The sequence below is a fragment of the Medicago truncatula genome, chromosome 5 (genome assembly GCF_003473485.1).
Source record: "Medicago truncatula cultivar Jemalong A17 chromosome 5, MtrunA17r5.0-ANR, whole genome shotgun sequence".
In the NCBI taxonomy this organism is placed as follows: domain Eukaryota; kingdom Viridiplantae; phylum Streptophyta; class Magnoliopsida; order Fabales; family Fabaceae; genus Medicago; species Medicago truncatula.
In genome coordinates, this window is record NC_053046.1 from 41,009,612 (window position 1) to 41,029,720 (window position 20,109).

Below are 20,109 nucleotides of genomic sequence, written 5' to 3' on the forward strand. Positions count from 1 at the left end.
AATAACAAAAGATACACTTGTGAATCTTTGCAATTTTGATACATTCCAAGACTATGGTAAGACCACTCAAATATTAACAAACCAAAATGATTTTTTATTTTTTTTAAGATGTGAAACCATTTTGTGTTGAAATATTGAGTGTGGTGTGGATAGTAACCTCCTCAAATTTTCTTCAACCCTTAAATTTTGGTGTTATGTCCAAAAACTAAAGCCCAAATTGAATAAAAAAATAGCGAATGTAAAAAGTAAAGAAAAAAGTACCAAAGAGGGACAAGAATGAAGTAGTGTTTAGAGATTTACATGTGAATTTTCCTTTTCACAAACAAATAGGACAGTTTGGTCAGCAGACATGACATAAGCGGCAGCTAGATTTGGGGCTTACAGACACCTTCTCTTCTCTTCTCCTGTCTCTCTCTCTTGGATTAAGGTTCATCCTCTCTCTCTCTCTCTCTACTTTCTTCTTTTACATTGCATTCTTTTTTCTTCTTATTTTCAACTTTCTCATATTAACTTCATCACTGTTCATTCTTTATTTCATAGTTGCATTCCCCTTTACTCTCTCTCTCTCTCTCTCTCTCTCTCTCTCCCCGCCTTATTCTCCTCATGTCTTGTTCCTCTTCAAGACTTCAACTACAATACCCATCAACCATTTTACCATTTTGTCCTTTTCTCTTTTCCAAAACCTACTTTTTCAATAAAAATCAGGTTTTTATCTGGCATTTACTTTAAAGTTTTGTTTTTTAATATCTAACCCTGTGAGTTTTTTGTTTTTATGGCTCACTTTTTGTTAAGTGGGGTGTTACTGAAAATCTGGATTTTGTTGTAGGGTTTGTGTGTTGATGTGCCTGCTATGCACATTGAGTTTGTCAGGTCAAAAGGAAGTGTGAAACTTGTTGCTTCTTTGTTTGTTCGAGGTAGAAGATCAAGGAGGATAGCTACCTTGAATCAACACAAAGGTATATGCTTTGTCTTTTTGGATAATGGATAATAATGATTTCACTTTAATTTTTTCTTTGCTTGGATCATAAGTGATGCTTTTCCAGTTCCTTTTTCTTTTGGGTCAGAATTGTTGTGATGATTAATATTTACTTTTACTTTTGCAATGAATTGTGAATTTCCTATGTGTGCCTTTTTTATTGTTAAGTATTTCAAGTATTACATTTTTTTTTTTATATTTAAGATCAGATGAATGCTCCTTCTGATAATTTGATTGTTTATTGTATGTCATTGCCAATTAAGCTTGAAAATTGTCCCCGAAGGATTAGCTCAGTGGTTTGAGTTGGGAGATTGAGTGGATATCATGTATGAAGTCAAGGGTTTGATCCTTACTGCTAACATTTCCCTCTCCCTCTAACAAACTAACCGGTAACTACTAATATTTTCCCATCCAGAGACTAAAATTTCAAGCTTGAAATCTAAATCTTCAAATTTAGCTTTTAGAAAATTTTGTAGTTTGGAATTGTCTTGAATTATAGTAATGCAGCAATTAGTTATTGGTTCTCTTGCTGATTTTGGCTTATGTTATTGGGTTTGTTGCAAGAACTATTTTGTCGGATGTATATTAGAATGTTCAATCATGTGTGCCTCAAAGCCTTGAAAAAGGGGTGTGCTTAACTAGATTCTTGTACTCAGATAGGAATGCCTTGATTCTATCAGCTGAAGAACTTTGGAGGACGCAATTGTTTGACTTCTAGCAACGATTATGTCATCTAAGAATTCTTTGGATGTGGAATTGTCAAAGAAGACGTCATTTTTGGGTTTGAAAAGATGGGTTTTGATTGGGATAGGGGTTGGTGCATTTATAGTGCTGATTCTTGGTATATTGTCTATATGGGTGATGTTTCGGAGGAAGTCTAGGAGTAGGAGATCTCTGGATAAGTCCCAAATACCAGATGTGTCGAAAGATATCAATGTTGATAAGGTTGCGGTGCAGAGTTCTCATGTTCAACCTGGAAATGTGTTTGCTCCTAATGTTGATAATTCAGATAAGATATCGATTCACATGAGGACGGGCAAATTCAGCGATCCTGATAGCATTAGTCAGTGCAGCTCAGTTTATCATCACGAGAGAGGATTGAGTTCTCTGTCATGGGAAGACGGGAGCTCTGGAAATTTTAAGAAGCAGTCCACATTGTCATATGGAGGAGGGCCAACGACTGCCTCTCCTTTGATTGGATTGCCAGAATTTTCTCATCTTGGGTGGGGCCACTGGTTTACACTTAGAGATCTGGAACAAGCGACTAATCGTTTCTCAACTGAGAACATTCTCGGCGAGGGTGGATATGGAGTTGTTTACAAGGGCAGACTGATCAATGGAACTGAGGTTGCGGTGAAGAAACTTCTTAACAACTTGTAAGGATATTTCATATTATCATCGAAGTACCCTTTTAATGTTTTCCCATGTCATGTTTTGACACCTATGAAGCACATACAGTGACACTAACACATGTGTAGGTGTCAGACACTTGTAATAATTTGAGAATATGAAATAATTGAATGTAACCACATGTGTTGGTGCCAGACACATCGTAAATCAGAAGTGTCAGTGCTACATAGTGACATTAATCATAAACATTGGCTTCTTTTGAATCTTGTGTTTTTATTGTTATTTTCCATATTAAATTCATAGGGGACAAGCAGAGAGAGAGTTCAGGGTTGAAGTGGAGGCTATAGGCCATGTAAGACATAAACATCTTGTGCGCCTACTTGGATACTGCGTAGAAGGAGTTCACAGGTATTCCTTCGCCCATTTTATGTTATGGTTGTGCTGTTACAAGCTTTTGGGGTTTCTGAGTGTCATATTAATTATACTTTTCCAAATTTAAACTAAACCTTTTCTCTATGTCTTATTTCTACCTAATGAATGTACTTTCCAATTATTATTCAGGCTGCTGGTGTATGAATACGTGAACAATGGTAACTTAGAACAATGGTTGCATGGGGACAAGTACCAACTTGGGACACTTACCTGGGAGGCCCGAATGAAAGTTATACTTGGCACAGCCAAAGCGTAAGTTCTAATTTTTATTATTGCAAAACTTTTTCATGTTCCTTTATTGATTTAATTACTTTTAGTAATTTGTGCATATCAAAATGAATGGCAAGTTATTTTCTGTTTATGTTTCTTGATAATCTTATTTTACTGTTGTTGGTTGAAGGCTTGCTTACTTACATGAAGCGATAGAACCAAAAGTTATTCACCGAGATATAAAGTCGAGCAACATATTGATCGATACTGAGTTCAATGCAAAGGTTTCTGATTTCGGTTTAGCCAAACTTTTGGAATCAGGAGAAAGTTACATAACTACTAGAGTAATGGGAACATTCGGGTATGAACACTTAATTATCTCTTTCGTTATATCCTATTTATATTTAGGATATATACAATTAGGAACTTACTTCTGGTTTGGATTTCAGCTATGTAGCACCAGAATATGCCAACAGTGGTTTGTTAAATGAGAAGAGTGACATTTACAGCTTTGGTGTCCTCCTGCTGGAAGCGGTTACCGGAAGAGACCCTGTAGACTATGCGCGTCCTTCTAATGAGGTGTGTAATCCTTAGAACCTTGTCAGCTTGTTTATTCTTCACATGTCTGAACTCTGATGAGATTTTGTTGATCATAATGGCAGGTTAATCTTGTTGAATGGCTCAAGATGATGGTGGGGGCAAGGAGGGCCGAGGAAGTTGTGGACTCGAGGCTTGAAGTTAAACCATCTGCACGTGCTTTAAAGCGTTCTCTTCTGGTTGCACTCAGGTGTATTGATCCTGATGCAGAAAAGAGGCCCAAAATGAGTCAAGTTGTTAGGATGCTTGAAGCTGATGAATATCCATTTCGAGAGGTTTGCTTCGATACCTCGTGACTAGTTATTATCTCATAAATAATAAGTTTTGTTCACTTCACGACTTGATTGTTTAGTTTATCATATTTTCCAACCTGTTCACCTTGTCTGCATTTGGTAAATTTACCAAAAGCAAATAATGGCAAGTTGGTCCCCTTTTGTATGCATTTTGTGTGTGTGCTTAGATACGAAGCATTGAAGTATATGTAGTGACATAGAAAATGAGTCCTCATTGTTGTCAAAATACGAAAACATAAGCAAGATAACTGACTAATATAATCATTTTCAGGATCGAAGGAATAGAAAGAGCTCAACTACCAGCTTGGAAATTGAAACAGTCAAGGATATTTCTGGTCCATCGGATGCTGCAAAGGCGGAGCATTCTAAGAGCAATGTGCCGGAAACAACTCTAAGGATAGATTGACAACCACATACTTCGCCTGCATGTACAATTCTTGTTGTACTTATACCCATTCCAGTAACTAATTTATACCTTATATCTCCAAGTCTATGTATCCTTGAGAAATTTTGCTGCAACTGACAAGAGAATCAGACCAGAAAACCCATCTGGATAATGAATCATTTTTTTTTTTTTTTATTCAAAGTGACCAGACAGTGATAGTGTTGTACAGATTTCTGCTGAGTCTATCTTCTGCTTGCATGATTGTTCATTTTTTTTTTTTTTCATTTTTATATTGTGTTTATTTCAAAAAGAACTGGATCAAAAGATACCTTAATTAACATGAGATTATTCATGACAGATGCTCTGAACTCAATTTAGGAATGAAGGTATATATGTATATTTGTTTTATTGGCAAAATGAACTTTTATTAATAGAAATGAGAGAAGTACAAATAGTACTTGACTCACATAATTGAGATAAGTACATGCTGTACTCACCCCACCAAAGGGAAACAAATCGAAGTCTGAATCAGATCTGGATTTGGTGCTGTACAAAAGCACAAAGTTTCACGCAGTAATTAATCACACCCATTGATATCAGATCGGACGATCTAGATTATAACACTGTTTAATGATCTGGACTATTGATTAAGATCGGACGGTCCTTAACTGTTACAGCGTCCTGCTGTAACAGCAGAAAATCGAAGTCCGAATCAAAGTCACCTAATAGTCAAGGCAAAGTAAATGATTCAAATACCATTCATAATACAAACACGGTCCCCCTTTATTCCTAGCAAGGATCCTCGTCCAAGATGCGACTTTAATATTTTCTACTAAATCCTCTACCATGTGATTCTTGGAAGAGAAAGTTACACCATTCCTCATCTCACAAATCTTCCATAAAGTAGTATACCAAATGAGCATAAGACCTTTTCGATACTTTGTATTCCAAGAGGAGGTTGAAAAGCAATCTAGAAGACACATTATGTTACCGGACAAAATGACACCCGATCCAACCCAACGAAAGATATCATATCAAACCACCCCGCGAAATCACACCTACACGCTTGAAATTACTACCTGTGTGTGACACTTGCATTGCATTTGCATTCTTAGAAGTTAGAACTTTGTCAATTAGTGAATGGTCACTTACAAATTAAACACACTACGTTACATTTTCTAGTTAATGTTTATTGTTTGATAAAAATAGTGAAGATTTTGGTGCAAAACAGTATTTCTAATTTAAGATCACATCAAGCCTGAAAGTTAGGTAAGGATATATATGTATCCAAAAATCCAACCATAACTATATGGTCACACACGTATATGAATTGAAGTCCCCTGCTATTTTAGTTGATGCTGTCCCTTTTCAGTTTCATATTCTTGCAAGTTGTAGATCAGATCATATGCCACCTTATTTTAACCAAAATATTGATGCATGAAATGAAACCATAGCCATCAAGTCCTATCAGCATCTTTCAACGCAAAAGATCAATTTTATAGTCTTTTCAAACCATCATTCCTCTACACAAAGAAGATATTTATATTGGAGAATTTGAATTATCCTCTTTTTTTCTTTATAAGCATTTGAATTACCCTCTAAACTACATTACAGTCATAAAATTACTTCATCTGAACACAATATTGAATTATCTTCATAAAATTTGAGTGTTAATTCGAACTTGCAATACTCATCTTCTCTTCATTGGTGCATGTGAATATGGCTGCCATTCTCTTTGACCCAAAAAAATGAAAAAGAAAAACAATATTAATGTAAACTAAGATCACATCAAGCATGAAAAGTTAGGTGTAAATGCCCATCCACAAATCAAACTAAGAGTATGTATTGCACAAATTGTACACGCAAACACATACTACAAACTAAAGTGCCCAAAAATATACTTGTTGTCATTCTAAACAAAATATTCAATCAACCTTTCATCTACATATAGCAATATAGGTTCTTAAAAACTTTACCTTGATATGGATAAGTTGGTACAAGCTTACCATATCTAAGATAAATCACTAAATTAGAAAAATACTGAGGTATTATTATTAACCGATTAAATGTTCCATAAAATTAATGGTTCACAACGGCTTAAACAATAAGATGAGATATTATCACATTAGATTAGGGATCACCATAAAAGTGACTTGAAAATCGCATATTTACCTAATAATTTAGTGTATTCGAAAGAGATTTTTTTTTGAGGTAATGTAGCTTTATAGGGTAATTAAATTCTTCAATATAAATTTAACTTTTTGAAGAACAAATTTAAAGAATTGTGAACATAAATGAATTTTATGTAGTATTTTGTCAAAATTTAATTTATTTTTTTTGACATACCACATAAAAACTAAGAAGTTAAAACTCTATACAATGTGAATTTCAAAATAATCCTTATATTTTATTTTCGAAATCATACAAATTAGTTTCTATATGTTTCAGAAAATTATACATTAGTCTAGTCCCTAAGTAGTTTTTGAAAGTTTGCAAACTGGTCTTGATTTTTTTTAATTTTGTAAATTGGTCCCTATTTTCACATTTCAAAATTGGTTCCTATTATCATTTTGGTTCACTTTATATTACACATTTATACATTTCCACGAAACTAAAAAAATTATAAAAATAGCCCAACAAAGTGTACAGAATTTGAATTGCCTAAAATTTTATTTCATATAGAATTTCCGGCTAAGACATCGAAGTGCACCGACGCATTACTTAGAACTTAATTTAATTTCTTTAGAATTTTTTACCGTTGTTTAAGATTAAGTAATCTCCATCAGAGAATCTGTTGGACATACAAAGTGAATTCTCCCTTTTCGATCGAGTTTTCTCCATACACAAAAGCCAAATGATCAAACCTCCACAATCACCTGCTTAAGTGACCTTAATTAACCATACAGTTGAATTAATCCGTCGTTAATATATCATAACTCTCACTCACACTCCAGTTGAAAAAGCAATGATAGGTGGACACCTGGGATAGCCACACCGTACCATTGGTGTTGATTGATGGTGGTTGGCCAGTGATGGATAGCTTTGTCAGACCCCTTGTAGTTGGTGGTAGAGCTCCGAATGTCCTACGATGGTCGACGACAGAGCTTCGACTGTTCACGGTGGTTGATCACTCTTCCACCACCATTGGTATTATCAATTTATAAATAAATAAATTTTATTTTTATAAAAAGAATAAAATTATTGTTATATAAAAGAAAAAGATGGCGTGACAAATAGATGTCACCGTATATGGAGTGTGCACCAAAATTACCCTATGAAAGGTTTTGAATTATAACCACTCATAATAGAGGCTATGTACAAATGGATATGAATTGAAGTCCCTACAATATTAGTTGATTTCGTCCCTTTTTAGTTTCATACTCTTGCAAAGTTGCACCTCATATATACATACCACCTTCTAAACTAGTAAAATAATGATTCATGAAATGAAACCAGCAAGTCCTATCAATATATTTCCCTGCAAAATATCAACATAGTATGCTAATTCTCCCCTCACATTTACAACTTTGAAACTAAATATAGACTGATCAAATGGAAAAACATTGAAATTTTTCACCAAATTCACCAAGCTATATATATGGTTGAGAAATTAAGATCCAAGTGCATCATGCATACAAATCTAGGTATACAGACCAAGTTAAGGGAAGCTACTACTTACTATATAGAAACTTAATTTATGGATATACTACAGATTAAAATGGGAAACTTTATTACTTTAGTATATAAGTTCAAGGCTCTTGTTTTCCAGGAAATGATGATGGTAGTAAGTCTTGCAACAAACCATAGTCACGACGAAGTTGAAACTGCTGCTGGTGTTGTTGTTGTTGCTGTTGCTGATGAGGTTGTGGAAGATTTTGGTGGAAAATTTGTTGATCACTTTGGCTATAAGTTGGAAGAAACTGAGAAAAGAAATCTTGGTGTAATCTTTGCTCCAATCCCATTGAAGTACTGGAAGCAAAAAGAGATGGTGATGATGACAACAACATGGAGGAAGCATTACCCCTAAGTGTTGCTGGACAGTGATGGTTGTGTTGTCCTTCATATGTTGTCATCACAATTGATGGATCTTGGTATGATCTCTCCACCCTTTTCTTCACAATGCACTTCTGACTTGTGCATCTATAATAGCTCCTGCATCGTATACATATACATAAATAACATTAGTACTTTTAGACTTATGCGCATGAAATATGCAATAGTTTAGAGGTATATATCTTGTGAAATTAATGCCTGTCTCCCGAGAAGTCATTTGGTTGCAAGGTCTTTCCTACGTCCTGGAAGAACTCGGTTCGAGACTTGGGTGAGAGAGAAGAAGAGAGAAAGAAATCAAAATATCCTGTGACACTAATTTATGAATTAGTTATATTGTTGAATTTTTTTGTCGTGATCGTCGTATTTTCAACAGAAGGAGGAAACCTAGATGAAAGGTAATAAGTAAAGCATGACCAAAGATTTTTTAGTACTCGAACTTAAGTACCTTAAATGAGTAGTCATTTACTTAAAACTCATTAATCATTTGACTTCGTTATACTGTTGAATATATGTACATTTGTGTAATATGATCATATACATTGTCATTATTAAATATTTGAAAACAAAAACAAGTCTCAGAAATAGTGATTTGTATTTACAAAGGGTTGTAGAACTGTTTCAAAGTCTTAATTAGGCGAGGACGATCATACGAGTAGTTACATCAAATATGAGAAAAAATAAATATATAGAAAAATAATTTAAAGAATGTGTATGTTAGTATTAATGATTTTGACACTTAAGTTCCACAACCCTTCATCCTTTTATTTTAAAGGTTAAGTTCCACAACCCTTAATTTTGACAAAAAAATAAATAAATTTGAAAATTGGAAATAATTTAACCTTGGGTACGGACTATTCTTGACTGCTTTCTGTCCATATTTTCTCCATCTATATCCATCTTCAAGGTGATCAATCTCACTTTTAGTCAAGAATGCAAACCTTGGCTCTTTTACCTTTTTCTCTTTCTTTTTAGCCTTGTTCCTAAAATACACCAAACCATTAGACAAATTCACAACAATAGATACATAAATCTTGCATATAATAAAACTTGCCAAACTCATCATAAGAAATGTATGTACATTAGGGTTAAGTTCCTTTTCCACCATTTTAGTCATATATACACAAAAGTAACAAAACCTACATTCACACTACTGTCCTTAATATAGACAAGATTGACTAGATTCATTTCATAAGAGACACACTGAAAATGTCATAATTAGCTCTTGAAAATTAAATATAATTCCATTATAGTAATTCAATGAAAAATCAAAATTCTACCACAAAGTAAACAACAAAAAATCATGATTCCTAGCTACTCATGAATTAAAGGAAGAGAAAAAAAACTATATATATTTTGATGAAAAACCTTCTTACCCTCCATTGATCTATCAAAAAATCATGAAAAAAGAGGGACAAGAAAAACCTACTCTTTCTTAGACTTTTCATCATCTCCATCTTCACACCCTAATTTTGGCTGCTTATCTTTCTTGTTGGTTGAGTCTTCTTCTATCACAGCTTCATTAGATGAGGATGATTCTGAAGATTTTGGTGTCTCACTAATCCCTACTAGTGATGATAAATCTCCTGCACTAGATTTCTTTGTGTTGTTGTCATCAATGGAAGAAATCACTTCAGATGAAGAACAAGACAAGTCAAAGGCTTTTGATAGGGTGTTATAGTCCATGGAACCATGTAAGTAGTCACTGAAACTTGTACTATGAGAAGAAGGATCAAATCCTTGAAAGTTTTGAGAAAATGAAAAGTTAGAGTGATTGAGTTCATCATGATGGAAAGGATCATGATTCTCATTAGCCATGGAAGAGAGAAGAAAAGGTGAGTGAGGAGAGAAGGTTGAATTATGGACCAGAAATAAAGCTAACTTTTTTATGAGAATGAAATTTCAGCTATAAGACTTAATTTGATGGTTGCTTGTTATGAGAAAGAGAGCTTTTTTTAGTTTAGAACTTTGTTTTTCTTCTTGATTTTATATTCCTCCTACTTTTACACACTCCTCCTTTAATGTTTGTAGGTAATTCACCAGGGTTCTCCAACTTCCTATGGACAGTGTCTTTTTGATGTTTTTAGATTTTTAAAAATAATAATTTGTATGCGACTCTAGAGACTAATTTCTTTAAAATATATCTACTTTATATTAAAATGATGAATTGTATTGTTTGTGAAAACTTTTTATTAATCACATGTTTAAGAGACTTTGAATATTCACAACGCGTACATATTATAAAGGAAATAAAACTTTGTTTTGGTAAAAACTATTTTATTTTTCTTTAAAAAGTAAAAAAGAATAATTTGCTATATTGTGGCGTGATTTGTGATCTATTCTTAATTAAGCCAATTGGTTGAAAGACTTAATTAGCTGTTTAACTGATAGTGACTTCTCGTACAACTAATTAAAGTGTGCTCCTCGATATTAATTATTAATTTGACGATTTTGAATCTAATCAAAAAGAAAGAAAAATGACAAGTTGAGTGTAATGCATGCATAAAATGTTTTTGTTTGTTTGTTATTAATGCATGATGATAATTTTTTGATAAATTATTGATGCATGATAATTGATGTTAGGAAAGTAACCATTTTATAATTTTATTTTAAATAAGGCTATGTTTCTAGTTAAGAAAAATTGATTGAAAACCTCAAACTTGCATTATGTGATCATTTGAGCTCCACGTAATGGTTCGGTAGAATTTTAGGGTATGGTAGAGTTTATATATGGGGGTCCTTGAATATATAGACGTGACATACACAACATATATAATATTATACTAGATTATTAGATATAATTAATTAGATGATATTTTTTTATCATAATAAAAGGATAAAATACATTCATGTATGCATAAATAACTCATACTAAGATATTATTTTTTAGGAGAGAGAGAGCGTAGAGGGGTCGTAATCACGTTGTTAACAAGGGAGTGGGGTAAGTCAAGAATTTCGACTATACACACTTTGTTTTTATATATTTGGGAGGATTAGGCTTACACGTGTTAGACGAATGGCACCGGCATTTGACCAGTTGCATGGCACGTGCGAAGTATTTGTATGTATGCTTCTGTTCTACCACTCAATCAAAAGAAAAAAGTTCATGATATTATTTGTACCATTTATTAAAAATAGGTTATAGCCCTTACTTATAGGTTTTTTTCGACATACTTGGTTATAGGTTAAAACAGTCACGACTTCTTTTGCTTTGTGACATTGGTGCCATTGTATTTAGACCGTTAACACTATTTGCGTTCTCTTTAGACACTCTTTGTGTTAAATATAATGTCTTTTGCTTGTCCAAAAAAAGATAGAATGTCTTTTTAATAATATATATATATATGTATGTATATATATATATATATATATATATTCTATTTTGCTTTGTTAAAAAAACTTTAGTGGGGGAATATAACAAATTTGATGAACAATTTGACCTAAGTTTTATGTTTTTTCTTTCTTTCCGTAAACCGAAGTTTTATCTATTATATATTACTATTACTTAATGATTATTGGATATATGCATCTATTTTGTCACAAAAGAGAAAAAAAAAATGCATAATGCATCTACTTTTTTTAATAAATGGGTGTCATAAATATATCGGATATTGCTACAAAAGATATTATAGCTATAGTATTGTTTTGATCTGGGCAGCGTCCAACCAAATTGGAAAGTAGTGTTTCAAACTCGGCTCTACGGATAAAACATTACTCAATGACTTGTTGATTTTGCATCACCGTAAAATCCACATGGCCGGTAACGTCTACACCAGACTTTTCATACATTTTCCTATTAGTGATACGATTATGAGTGTGTGTATGCGCGCGCGTGTGAAGAGTTTTCTTTGTCCACATTAACCTCCTACTGACTTGAGCATTGAAGCATTTGTATATGTGTTAGCCTGTATTTTTAAAGTGGTTTTTTCGACAGGAAAAATGGTGGTCAAAGAAGAAACGTTGCAATCCCAAGTTAAAGGGTGATTCACTTTGAAAAGAATTTAATAAGGGATTCGACCAACATTTAAAGCTTAAAGGTTTCCAAGTCTGGTGGATCGACTAGAGGAATTCAAATCCTCATTGAAGAGGCAAGATCAAAGGTCCAGACACGTGGAAAATGAGTCAGGACCGTTGATTTGTTAGTTATTTTTCTTCTTATGTGTGTGTGTGTCTATATATATATATTGGTTTTTCATAGGAAAAAAGAGTCGCAAATCATTTATCAAAAGTTCTACAAACTCAAAGTACATGTATAGATAAACGAGTGCAGAATGTATGTAATAGTGATTTGCTGAACCACTTATTTATCAAAGCAATGCAATTTACTTTCTTTTAAAGTTTCGTTATCTTTTGTTTTTGAAATCTTTTTATACTTAGATTCTAAAACAACTTGTTGATTTCTGTCGAAAGACGGTTATCATCATCATTTTCATATCAAAATTCATCAACAATATGAACATTCATACATTTTCTTGAAAATACTTTGCACAACATGTCCAAAGATTTCTAATTTGATCCTACAAATAACTTTTAAAATTAATCTTCTTGTTTATAAAAACACCAATGCACAATATGTCAGCCCATCAAATACTTTAGGTCGTTATTCTACACTGCATTTTTTAATTAAGATGGTAAAAAACTTGACGTAGTAGTAATTAGTACAAAATTGATGATACCAAACAATTGAAAAAATTTATGTACTTGAAAGTTAGGTTGAGTATCGATAAATTAGCCAGGTATGGTTGCACTGAAGGGCGGTTGGGGTTGGGGGGCGCCATGCTTCTTTGTGGTGGCGTGACATGGAGGTGTTGAGGAGGGAGGAGTGGTTTCAGGATAGTGTCCAACGAGTGGTTGGTAATGGGAAAAATACTTTGTTTTGGACAGATGTCTGGGTTGGAGAAGTGTCGTTTCGAGTCAGGTACCCTAGATTATTTGACTTGTCTATGTATAAGGAGGACTCGGTGTTTGGGATGTGTCAGTTAGGTTGGGGGGAGGAGGGTCAGGCATGAAGTTGGAGGAGGGGGTTGTTTGCATGGGAAGAGGAGTTGGTGAGGGAGTTTATGTTATTACTTCATGGTGTGACTTTGCAGGTTGATAGAATTGACAGGTGGCTATGGACTTTGGAAACATCTCATGTCTTTTCCGTCCGTAGTGCTTATAATTTACTTACTTTTCAATCTTCGACTGTTTCTTGGGTGGCGGTGTCTTCACTTTGGAACAAAGATATCCCGTTGAAGGTCGTTTTGTTTGCTTGGCGTCTGTTTCGTGATAGGTTACCAACAAATGACAACCTTCTTCGTTGTGGAGTGATTCATAATGATGTTAGATTATGTGTTTCTGGTTGTGGTATTGAGGAGAACTTGGATCACTTATTTTTACATTGTAATAGTTTTGGTTCGATTTGGTTTTATATTTACAGGTGGATGGGTATGTCAACGGTAATCCCATTCTCTATTGGGGACCATTTCAATCAGTTCACTTCTGATGGTGGTGTTACAAAGGCTCGTCGATCAATTTTACAGGTTCTTTGGTATGCTACTACGTGGGAAATATGAAAAGAAAAAAATAATAGGTTGTTCAATGACAAAGAGTGCCCTATCCTACAGGTGGTTGATAAAATTAAGTCGACGTCGTTCATGTGGTTGAAGACGAAGTTTCCATCTCTTCCCTTTAACTATCATGGTTGGTGGCTTAGTCCCTTCACCATGTTGTGTATAGGTTAATTGTTAGTGGTTTTCTTAAGTTACTGTTTTTTGTTTTCCCTTGTAAATAATTGCTTCTGTGACTCTGGTGTCTTTCTCTGGCATACATTGTGCTAGGGAGGACCTTTTGATGTGGTAATATAATTCGTTTTAGCCTCTTAAAAAAAAAACTTCTAGATGAAATTTAAATTTATTTGAAAATAAATTAATATAAAATATAACATGGATAATGATAAATATATACTGAACTTGTAATAAAAAAAATATAGACTGAAACTCAACTAAAATCCATTGTTATGGGAGTGTCCATCGTAATTTTTTTTTTCCCTCCTACGACACCTATATGAAAGAATTTATGCTGTTTCTGATCACGCCTGTATACATGGCTATGTGTTGCTGAGTGGGATTTCACGTCACCTTCTTTTATTTTAGTTTTTTCCTTTCTTTGCTGCCCGAAGTTTGTGGCACGCATCTAGTTCCCTTTAGTGTGCCTTCACATTTTCACATCAAATCAAATTGGGGAAAAAAGAGACAGTCAACATTGCTTTGAAATTTTGAAGTATGTTCATTCTCATCCTTCATCTAAAAAAAAGTAGTGATATATGTACAACTATTTGTGATAACTTTGATGACAACTTTTATTTTCCCTCTTCTCATTGGTCCAAAACAATAGAGAGAGAGAGAGAAAAAGGAAGAAAGAGAATAAGAATATAATGTGAGTATGAGAGAGAAATTTGTCAAAAAGTTGTAATAAAGTGGTTGTACAAATATTATTTCTCTCTAAAAATACGTATGTTGCATTCCTTCCAAATAATCCAAACATCTAAAAGCCAAATAACATTTAGGAAACTTTGAACCTTATGCGAAAACCCCCCAAACTACTAAACTGATAAATATGTTCAAGAACCCCGTCATTATAAACGGCAGAAAAACCAACTGAAAATAAAATACCAAAGTCTGCCAGAAAAATCACAATTAACGAAAAGATGGTCGATATCCTCATTGACACCACAATTCGTCGTGCAACCTTGCTCAATAAATTATCCCCTGCCAGCAATCTAGTTGGGGGTTTATTTTGCCCTAATAAGCAAGGGGGACTAACTCGGCCCTAAATAAGTATAAAATATTATTCTTGGTTGTGGCCCCCAATAAGTATAAACTAAAAATGTGGAAGGGACTAATTTGGCCTAAATAAAAAATTTATGTCATATTTCTTTTCTTCTTACTTGACAATTGTACCCAACACATTATTGCTTTAACGCATATTTAATATTTTAAAATTTTGAGTGAAAATACAGTTTATCCATCTTTTATGATCATGAAGCATTGATCTCACAATACTCCTTGAAACTTTTCACGAAGTGATATATCAAGATACGAGTAATTAAGTGTCCCATTTTGGATAAATAATTGATGTTGAATGTTATATACATGAGAGATTTTATAAACCTAATGAATTGCTTCCTCCATCCCTATATGTAAGCATCATTTGTCTATAATAAAAAGTTGTTTAGATATAAGGACGGATGGAGTATAACATATTCAGTTAAAACGTTGTCCCCAATTCCAATTACGAGATAACCGACCAAAATCCAATATGATGATTCCTCGAGCCCCCCACATCCCAACAGAAGATTCTATCTGAACTTAATCAACAATTTATAACATAAGTGTTTCTCATATATATATATATATATATATAAATGTTTATTATAAGTTATTTTTATAACCAAAGATAAAATGAATTCAATCTGATAAATAAGATGTTTTCCTATACAAGTTTTTTAAAATTTTTATAACAAGCATTTTCGCTTAAGCTATATGATGTTTTCATGAAAAACTTCTTAAAATATGCCAAAAACAATTTACAAACACGTTGTAAGTCGTTTGTATAAGTTGTCATAAATAATAATTATGTCGATAAACTAAAATGTTGTACATAATAATCTGTCATAGATAGTCATATATCACAATTTTGAGAAGTTGGTAAACCAAAGACTTTTTGTATGGTGGGTACGAGCCGATCAGTGACTACCACCGATTAAACTATCATAACACATTCAAAAATGACCCTACAAAGCACAGAACTGAAAGATACGTTAATAAAAGGACAGTTTAATTTGATGGAAAGAAAAAGAAAAGATTTCATTTCATGAACCCGTACATACTCCATAATATTCGATCCTTTTCGCTATTCTTGGATGAGACAATCAATACAAATGAACGAAAATGTGACATAGAAAATTTGAAGAAAAAGCACCAATTTATTTTTTCTAGGGTTTGTAGTTTTTGAAAGTTCTGTTTCTCTTTTGGTCTATAAAAAAAGGTTTGAAATGATTTTTTGTTTAATTTCTCTCATTTCTTATAAAGTGATGCAACGTTGAATCATTGAAAAAGACCATTATAAAGGTGCCTAATTATTTTTTAAAAAACTTGTCTGTGAGTGTTTTTCTTGGGTGGTTAACATGAATAAGCCTTTTATATTATTTTTTTTAAAATATTTGTATTATTTCTCATCACCTTTTAGAGATTTTTTTTGTAGATTAAAAAGCATAAATGCTATTTTAAAAGATAAAATTGTTGATACATTTTTTATTTACGTATAGCACATATAGTCTAGTAGAGTATGGAGAGAGTATTTAAATGGCAAATAGGAAGGGCTAAGTGCTTATACCTTATGAAAATTAATAATTAATAAATATAAAATTGGTAAGAAAATTGGTGATATGATATGTTTTTGAATAACTTGTATATGATATGATGATGAAGAAAAATCAGCATAATTTTTTTCTATAAGAAGTTCTCTTAAAAACTTTATATGATCGTATTTTAGATCAAATATTACGTACAAGGACAAATATCATCAAATTGTAAAATAAGGAATCATTTTCAAAAATGGTGAAATTAGGGGATGAAAATGCAATTAAGGCATCAAAATTATATTATTCTACGGTGATATGTCTTCTTCAAAAAAAAAAAACTTTATATGTTTCTATGATCGAATACTCATTATTTATAATCAGATTCCAATTTCAAAGGTCTTTTACATTAGCCTCTATAGAAATGTTAGACAACAATGAAGCACATTCATTCACTAACTACTCTACCCCTAAAATAACCCTAAACTCCAATTCCAATCACACACATCTCTTTTCTCACCCAAACTAAACATTTTTTCCACCGAAATATATTTGTCAACCGTCAACCCATGCAAAACAAACTACTAAACCTATTGTTTTATTAAGCTCAAAAAAGGATTCATTCATTATATAGTATCAATATCATGTTGCTTCATTTACTTCAAAATAAATAAATTCTAATTGAAAAATGTGTTTCTTTTCCTACGATCAGTTGGAAAATGTTTGATACGTTGATATGCCATTTTTTTTTTTATAAATAGACGGAAACCATTTCTTTTAGTTATGGCTTATTAAAATATATAGTCTTGCATTATAATAATTTCTTTTACAAACTTGATCTCGTGTTGACGGAAAATATGAAAAGAAATGGAACGTAATTAAGCAAGATTACATGGGTTCATCATTACGACAAGCATGAAATTGTTGACGTGTTGTGTCCTTTGTGTTTGACTTTTGACTTGGTAAGAGTACCTCCAACTGAGTTTTCTTTCCATATCCTCCTTAATTACAAGAATTTAGGGCACCTCTAATATACAGCATAGTCCATCATGATTCATGAATAGCTTAAAGCAGATTTCAAAGTATTTTTAAAGAATCATACCTCAGTAAAGTGCAAAATGCAGCCTAGAATGACCAGTCTATTTAAATCAAGCATCATTATCATCCATGTTTAATTAAGTGGTAGAAAATTTTAAATTTTATTACAACAGAGGGTATAAAACAAAACCATCAAATCAAACATACTAAATAATTAAAATAATGAAATTTAAAAGTATTGTGACGTTAAATGATTGTATGATGAATATTTAATCAATCAAACAACTTTTTTTAACAAGACCAAATTAATGAATAATACAGTGTTCACTTTAAATATATCAGTAGTAAATAAGTTTTCAAAATATGGCATGTTATATATATGATTTATGAACCTATTTAACTACTCAATATTAATGTATTTTTACAAATATATTTATATTTAGTTCCCTTCAACGTTTAGTCGGTTCGAGCCTGTTATTTTTGGAGGAGGTATATTGTTCTATTACGAGAACAAACTTTTGGGGTTATACATATAATTCTTTTGAGTATTTATTAATAATTGTCAATAAATAATTTTTTTAAAATTTTGATAAGTAATATAGTTGATTGGTTAACAGTTTTTTAGATACAAGTTAATATTGGATAGGACAGAGGGAAACATGTCTTTCAAAAGGGGAAGCAGACTCCTATCTGTTTTAATTTGGTCATGTTAGGCAAATGACTTTTCTACAAACACTTTACATCATAAATAATGCAGTTCACCTACTCTACACAAAGTAGTACAATGAAATACGAATAATACCTTCAAATTTGTGTCAACAATAGTAGTAATTCGTGTGATATAATTTTTTGGTACAAAAATAGCTAGTTTTTCAGACCTTAACTAATAATTTTTCGTGTTCATTTTGGTTTGTGCATAACTATCACTTGATATATCGATCTAAGTTTAGATGAATTTACCATGAAAATTATATATTGGTTTTAGTTGGTTAAATATTTAGAGAAAATTGTTATTATTACTAATATTGATATTATTATTATTAGTCCTTTTTCAAGATTTTGTTGTCATATGAGATTCCTTTTTGACTCATTTGTTGGTAGATATTATTGGTAAGGCATAGGCTATACCTCCAAAAATTATGGACAATTTATCCAACAATCAATGAAAATTAACCACATGAATAAAAATTAGTTTGCGGATACTATTTTTAAATTAACTTATAAGACTAATTTTCATTGATTATTGGATAAATTACTCTTAATTCTTCAATGGTAGCATGAGCTTCATCAACAGTCACAATCAAATCAACTAGAAAACGTGAGAAAATCTTCAAAAAAAAGTGATCAACTTTGAAGATCGCAATGGATAAATGTACAAATCCCTATGTGGATCATAAATAACTTCTCTCATACCATATTATGAAACTAAGAAATGAATAGAAATGATTCTCATTATTTGATCATAGAGTACATTACAGCTTGTATATAATTCATGAAGGTGTAGGATAGTTATGATACATGTTCTATATTCTATACTAACTCTAAAACAGTTAGTTACAACTAACAGGTTATCTCTATAGAAGCAACTGTCTGTATTTGTTTCCAAGCCCCTTTGATATTTGGAATACTTTTTCCACATCTGAGAGTGGTTTTCCAAATCTGCAAGTTGGTCACACGTATCTTTGAATTTTCTAATTTACTACTAAGTACAATCTCCCCTTTGATAAGCCATAGAGGTTGTTTTTGAGTTAAGCCTCACCGTCTTCACTATTTGGCAACAGCTGATCGTTGAGTGCACTTCAAATTGAATTTTCTATTTAACACTCGTTGATCTTTGTTTGGATTGTTTGATTTGTTTCCGTTTGAATCAGTGACTTCATCAACCGATTTTTCAGAGCTCTAATCAATGATAGGAGTTGTGATTTTCACTACAAGAAATTTGCGGTGGATAGTTTGATTGAAACTAGGTTTGACCATTGGTGAAATGACAAAATGGAAAGTTTAGGTTCTGCTGATATCATAATGAAAATGAAATTGTGTTCAAAATAAAACAATGATGGTATACTGCAGACACCAAAAGAAAAAAATTAAATCGGGACAGAATTTTCGGTCGCAAAATAGTTCAAAATTCTGTCACAATTAATTCAAGCCTATTGTTGAAACTACAACAAATGCAATTATATTAAAAACAGAAAAGATCAAAGGAAAGGAATTCAAAATGGGGTTTACGTCCGAAATAGATTCATGATTATTAATATTAAATCAAAATACTCCATGTTTGATTAGGCCCTAGTTTCGAATCAAATCAAAATACTACTTGCATATACTGTAAGGTAACGATAATCATGATTGATAATATTAAAATGGAATGATGGTAAGCTAAAGTGGCATCGAAGTAAAATGTTTGTGAGCCAAAACGGCCAAGCAAATACATGAA

At 32.4% G+C, this 20,109-nt stretch overlaps 2 protein-coding genes across 5 annotated transcripts; one reads left to right on the top strand and one right to left on the bottom strand.

Moving 5' to 3' along the window:
* Nucleotides 1-290: 290 nt before the first annotated feature.
* Nucleotides 291-4,520, top strand: LOC11435435 (probable receptor-like protein kinase At2g42960). 4 transcript variants are annotated; one of them, XM_024784207.2, is made up of 9 exons: nucleotides 291-427; nucleotides 827-956; nucleotides 1,541-2,352; nucleotides 2,630-2,734; nucleotides 2,888-3,010; nucleotides 3,159-3,329; nucleotides 3,418-3,547; nucleotides 3,631-3,840; nucleotides 4,130-4,520. In XM_024784207.2, the coding sequence occupies exons 3-9, from the start codon at nucleotides 1,703-1,705 to the stop codon at nucleotides 4,262-4,264; spliced, it is 1,524 nt and encodes a 507-aa protein (XP_024639975.1). In that variant the 5' UTR covers nucleotides 291-427; nucleotides 827-956; nucleotides 1,541-1,702; the 3' UTR covers nucleotides 4,265-4,520. The 4 variants fall into 4 exon arrangements, with proteins under 4 accessions (XP_024639975.1, XP_024639971.1, XP_024639973.1 ...); XM_024784203.2 differs by having other exon boundaries at nucleotides 1,633-2,352; XM_024784205.2 differs by having other exon boundaries at nucleotides 1,637-2,352.
* Nucleotides 4,521-7,592: 3,072 nt separating this feature from the next.
* On the bottom strand, nucleotides 7,593-10,350 carry LOC11431500 (WRKY transcription factor 71). The gene is made up of 3 exons (XM_003617375.4): nucleotides 9,723-10,350; nucleotides 9,136-9,276; nucleotides 7,593-8,395 (listed from the first exon to the last, which is right to left on the bottom strand). The coding sequence occupies exons 1-3, from the start codon at nucleotides 10,109-10,111 to the stop codon at nucleotides 7,993-7,995; spliced, it is 933 nt and encodes a 310-aa protein (XP_003617423.1). The 5' UTR covers nucleotides 10,112-10,350; the 3' UTR covers nucleotides 7,593-7,992.
* Between the last annotated feature and the right edge of the window lie 9,759 nt (nucleotides 10,351-20,109).

Bases quoted from the DNA above. Each gene is read 5' to 3' on its own strand.
- LOC11431500 (XM_003617375.4), bottom strand. From the start codon at position 10,111: ATGGCTAATGAGAATCATGATCCTTTCCATCATGATGAACTCAATCAC. The intron at 9,277-9,722 runs GTAGGTTTTTCT...GGTGTATTTTAG, and splicing joins GATGAAAAGTCTAAGAAAGA to GAACAAGGCTAAAAAGAAAG. The intron at 8,396-9,135 runs GTTAAATTATTT...TATACGATGCAG, and splicing joins AAGAATAGTCCGTACCCAAG to GAGCTATTATAGATGCACAA.
- LOC11435435 (XM_024784207.2), top strand. From the start codon at position 1,703: ATGTCATCTAAGAATTCTTTGGATGTGGAATTGTCAAAGAAGACGTCA. The intron at 2,735-2,887 runs GTATTCCTTCGC...ATTATTATTCAG, and splicing joins TGCGTAGAAGGAGTTCACAG to GCTGCTGGTGTATGAATACG. The intron at 3,841-4,129 runs GTTTGCTTCGAT...AATCATTTTCAG, and splicing joins ATGAATATCCATTTCGAGAG to GATCGAAGGAATAGAAAGAG.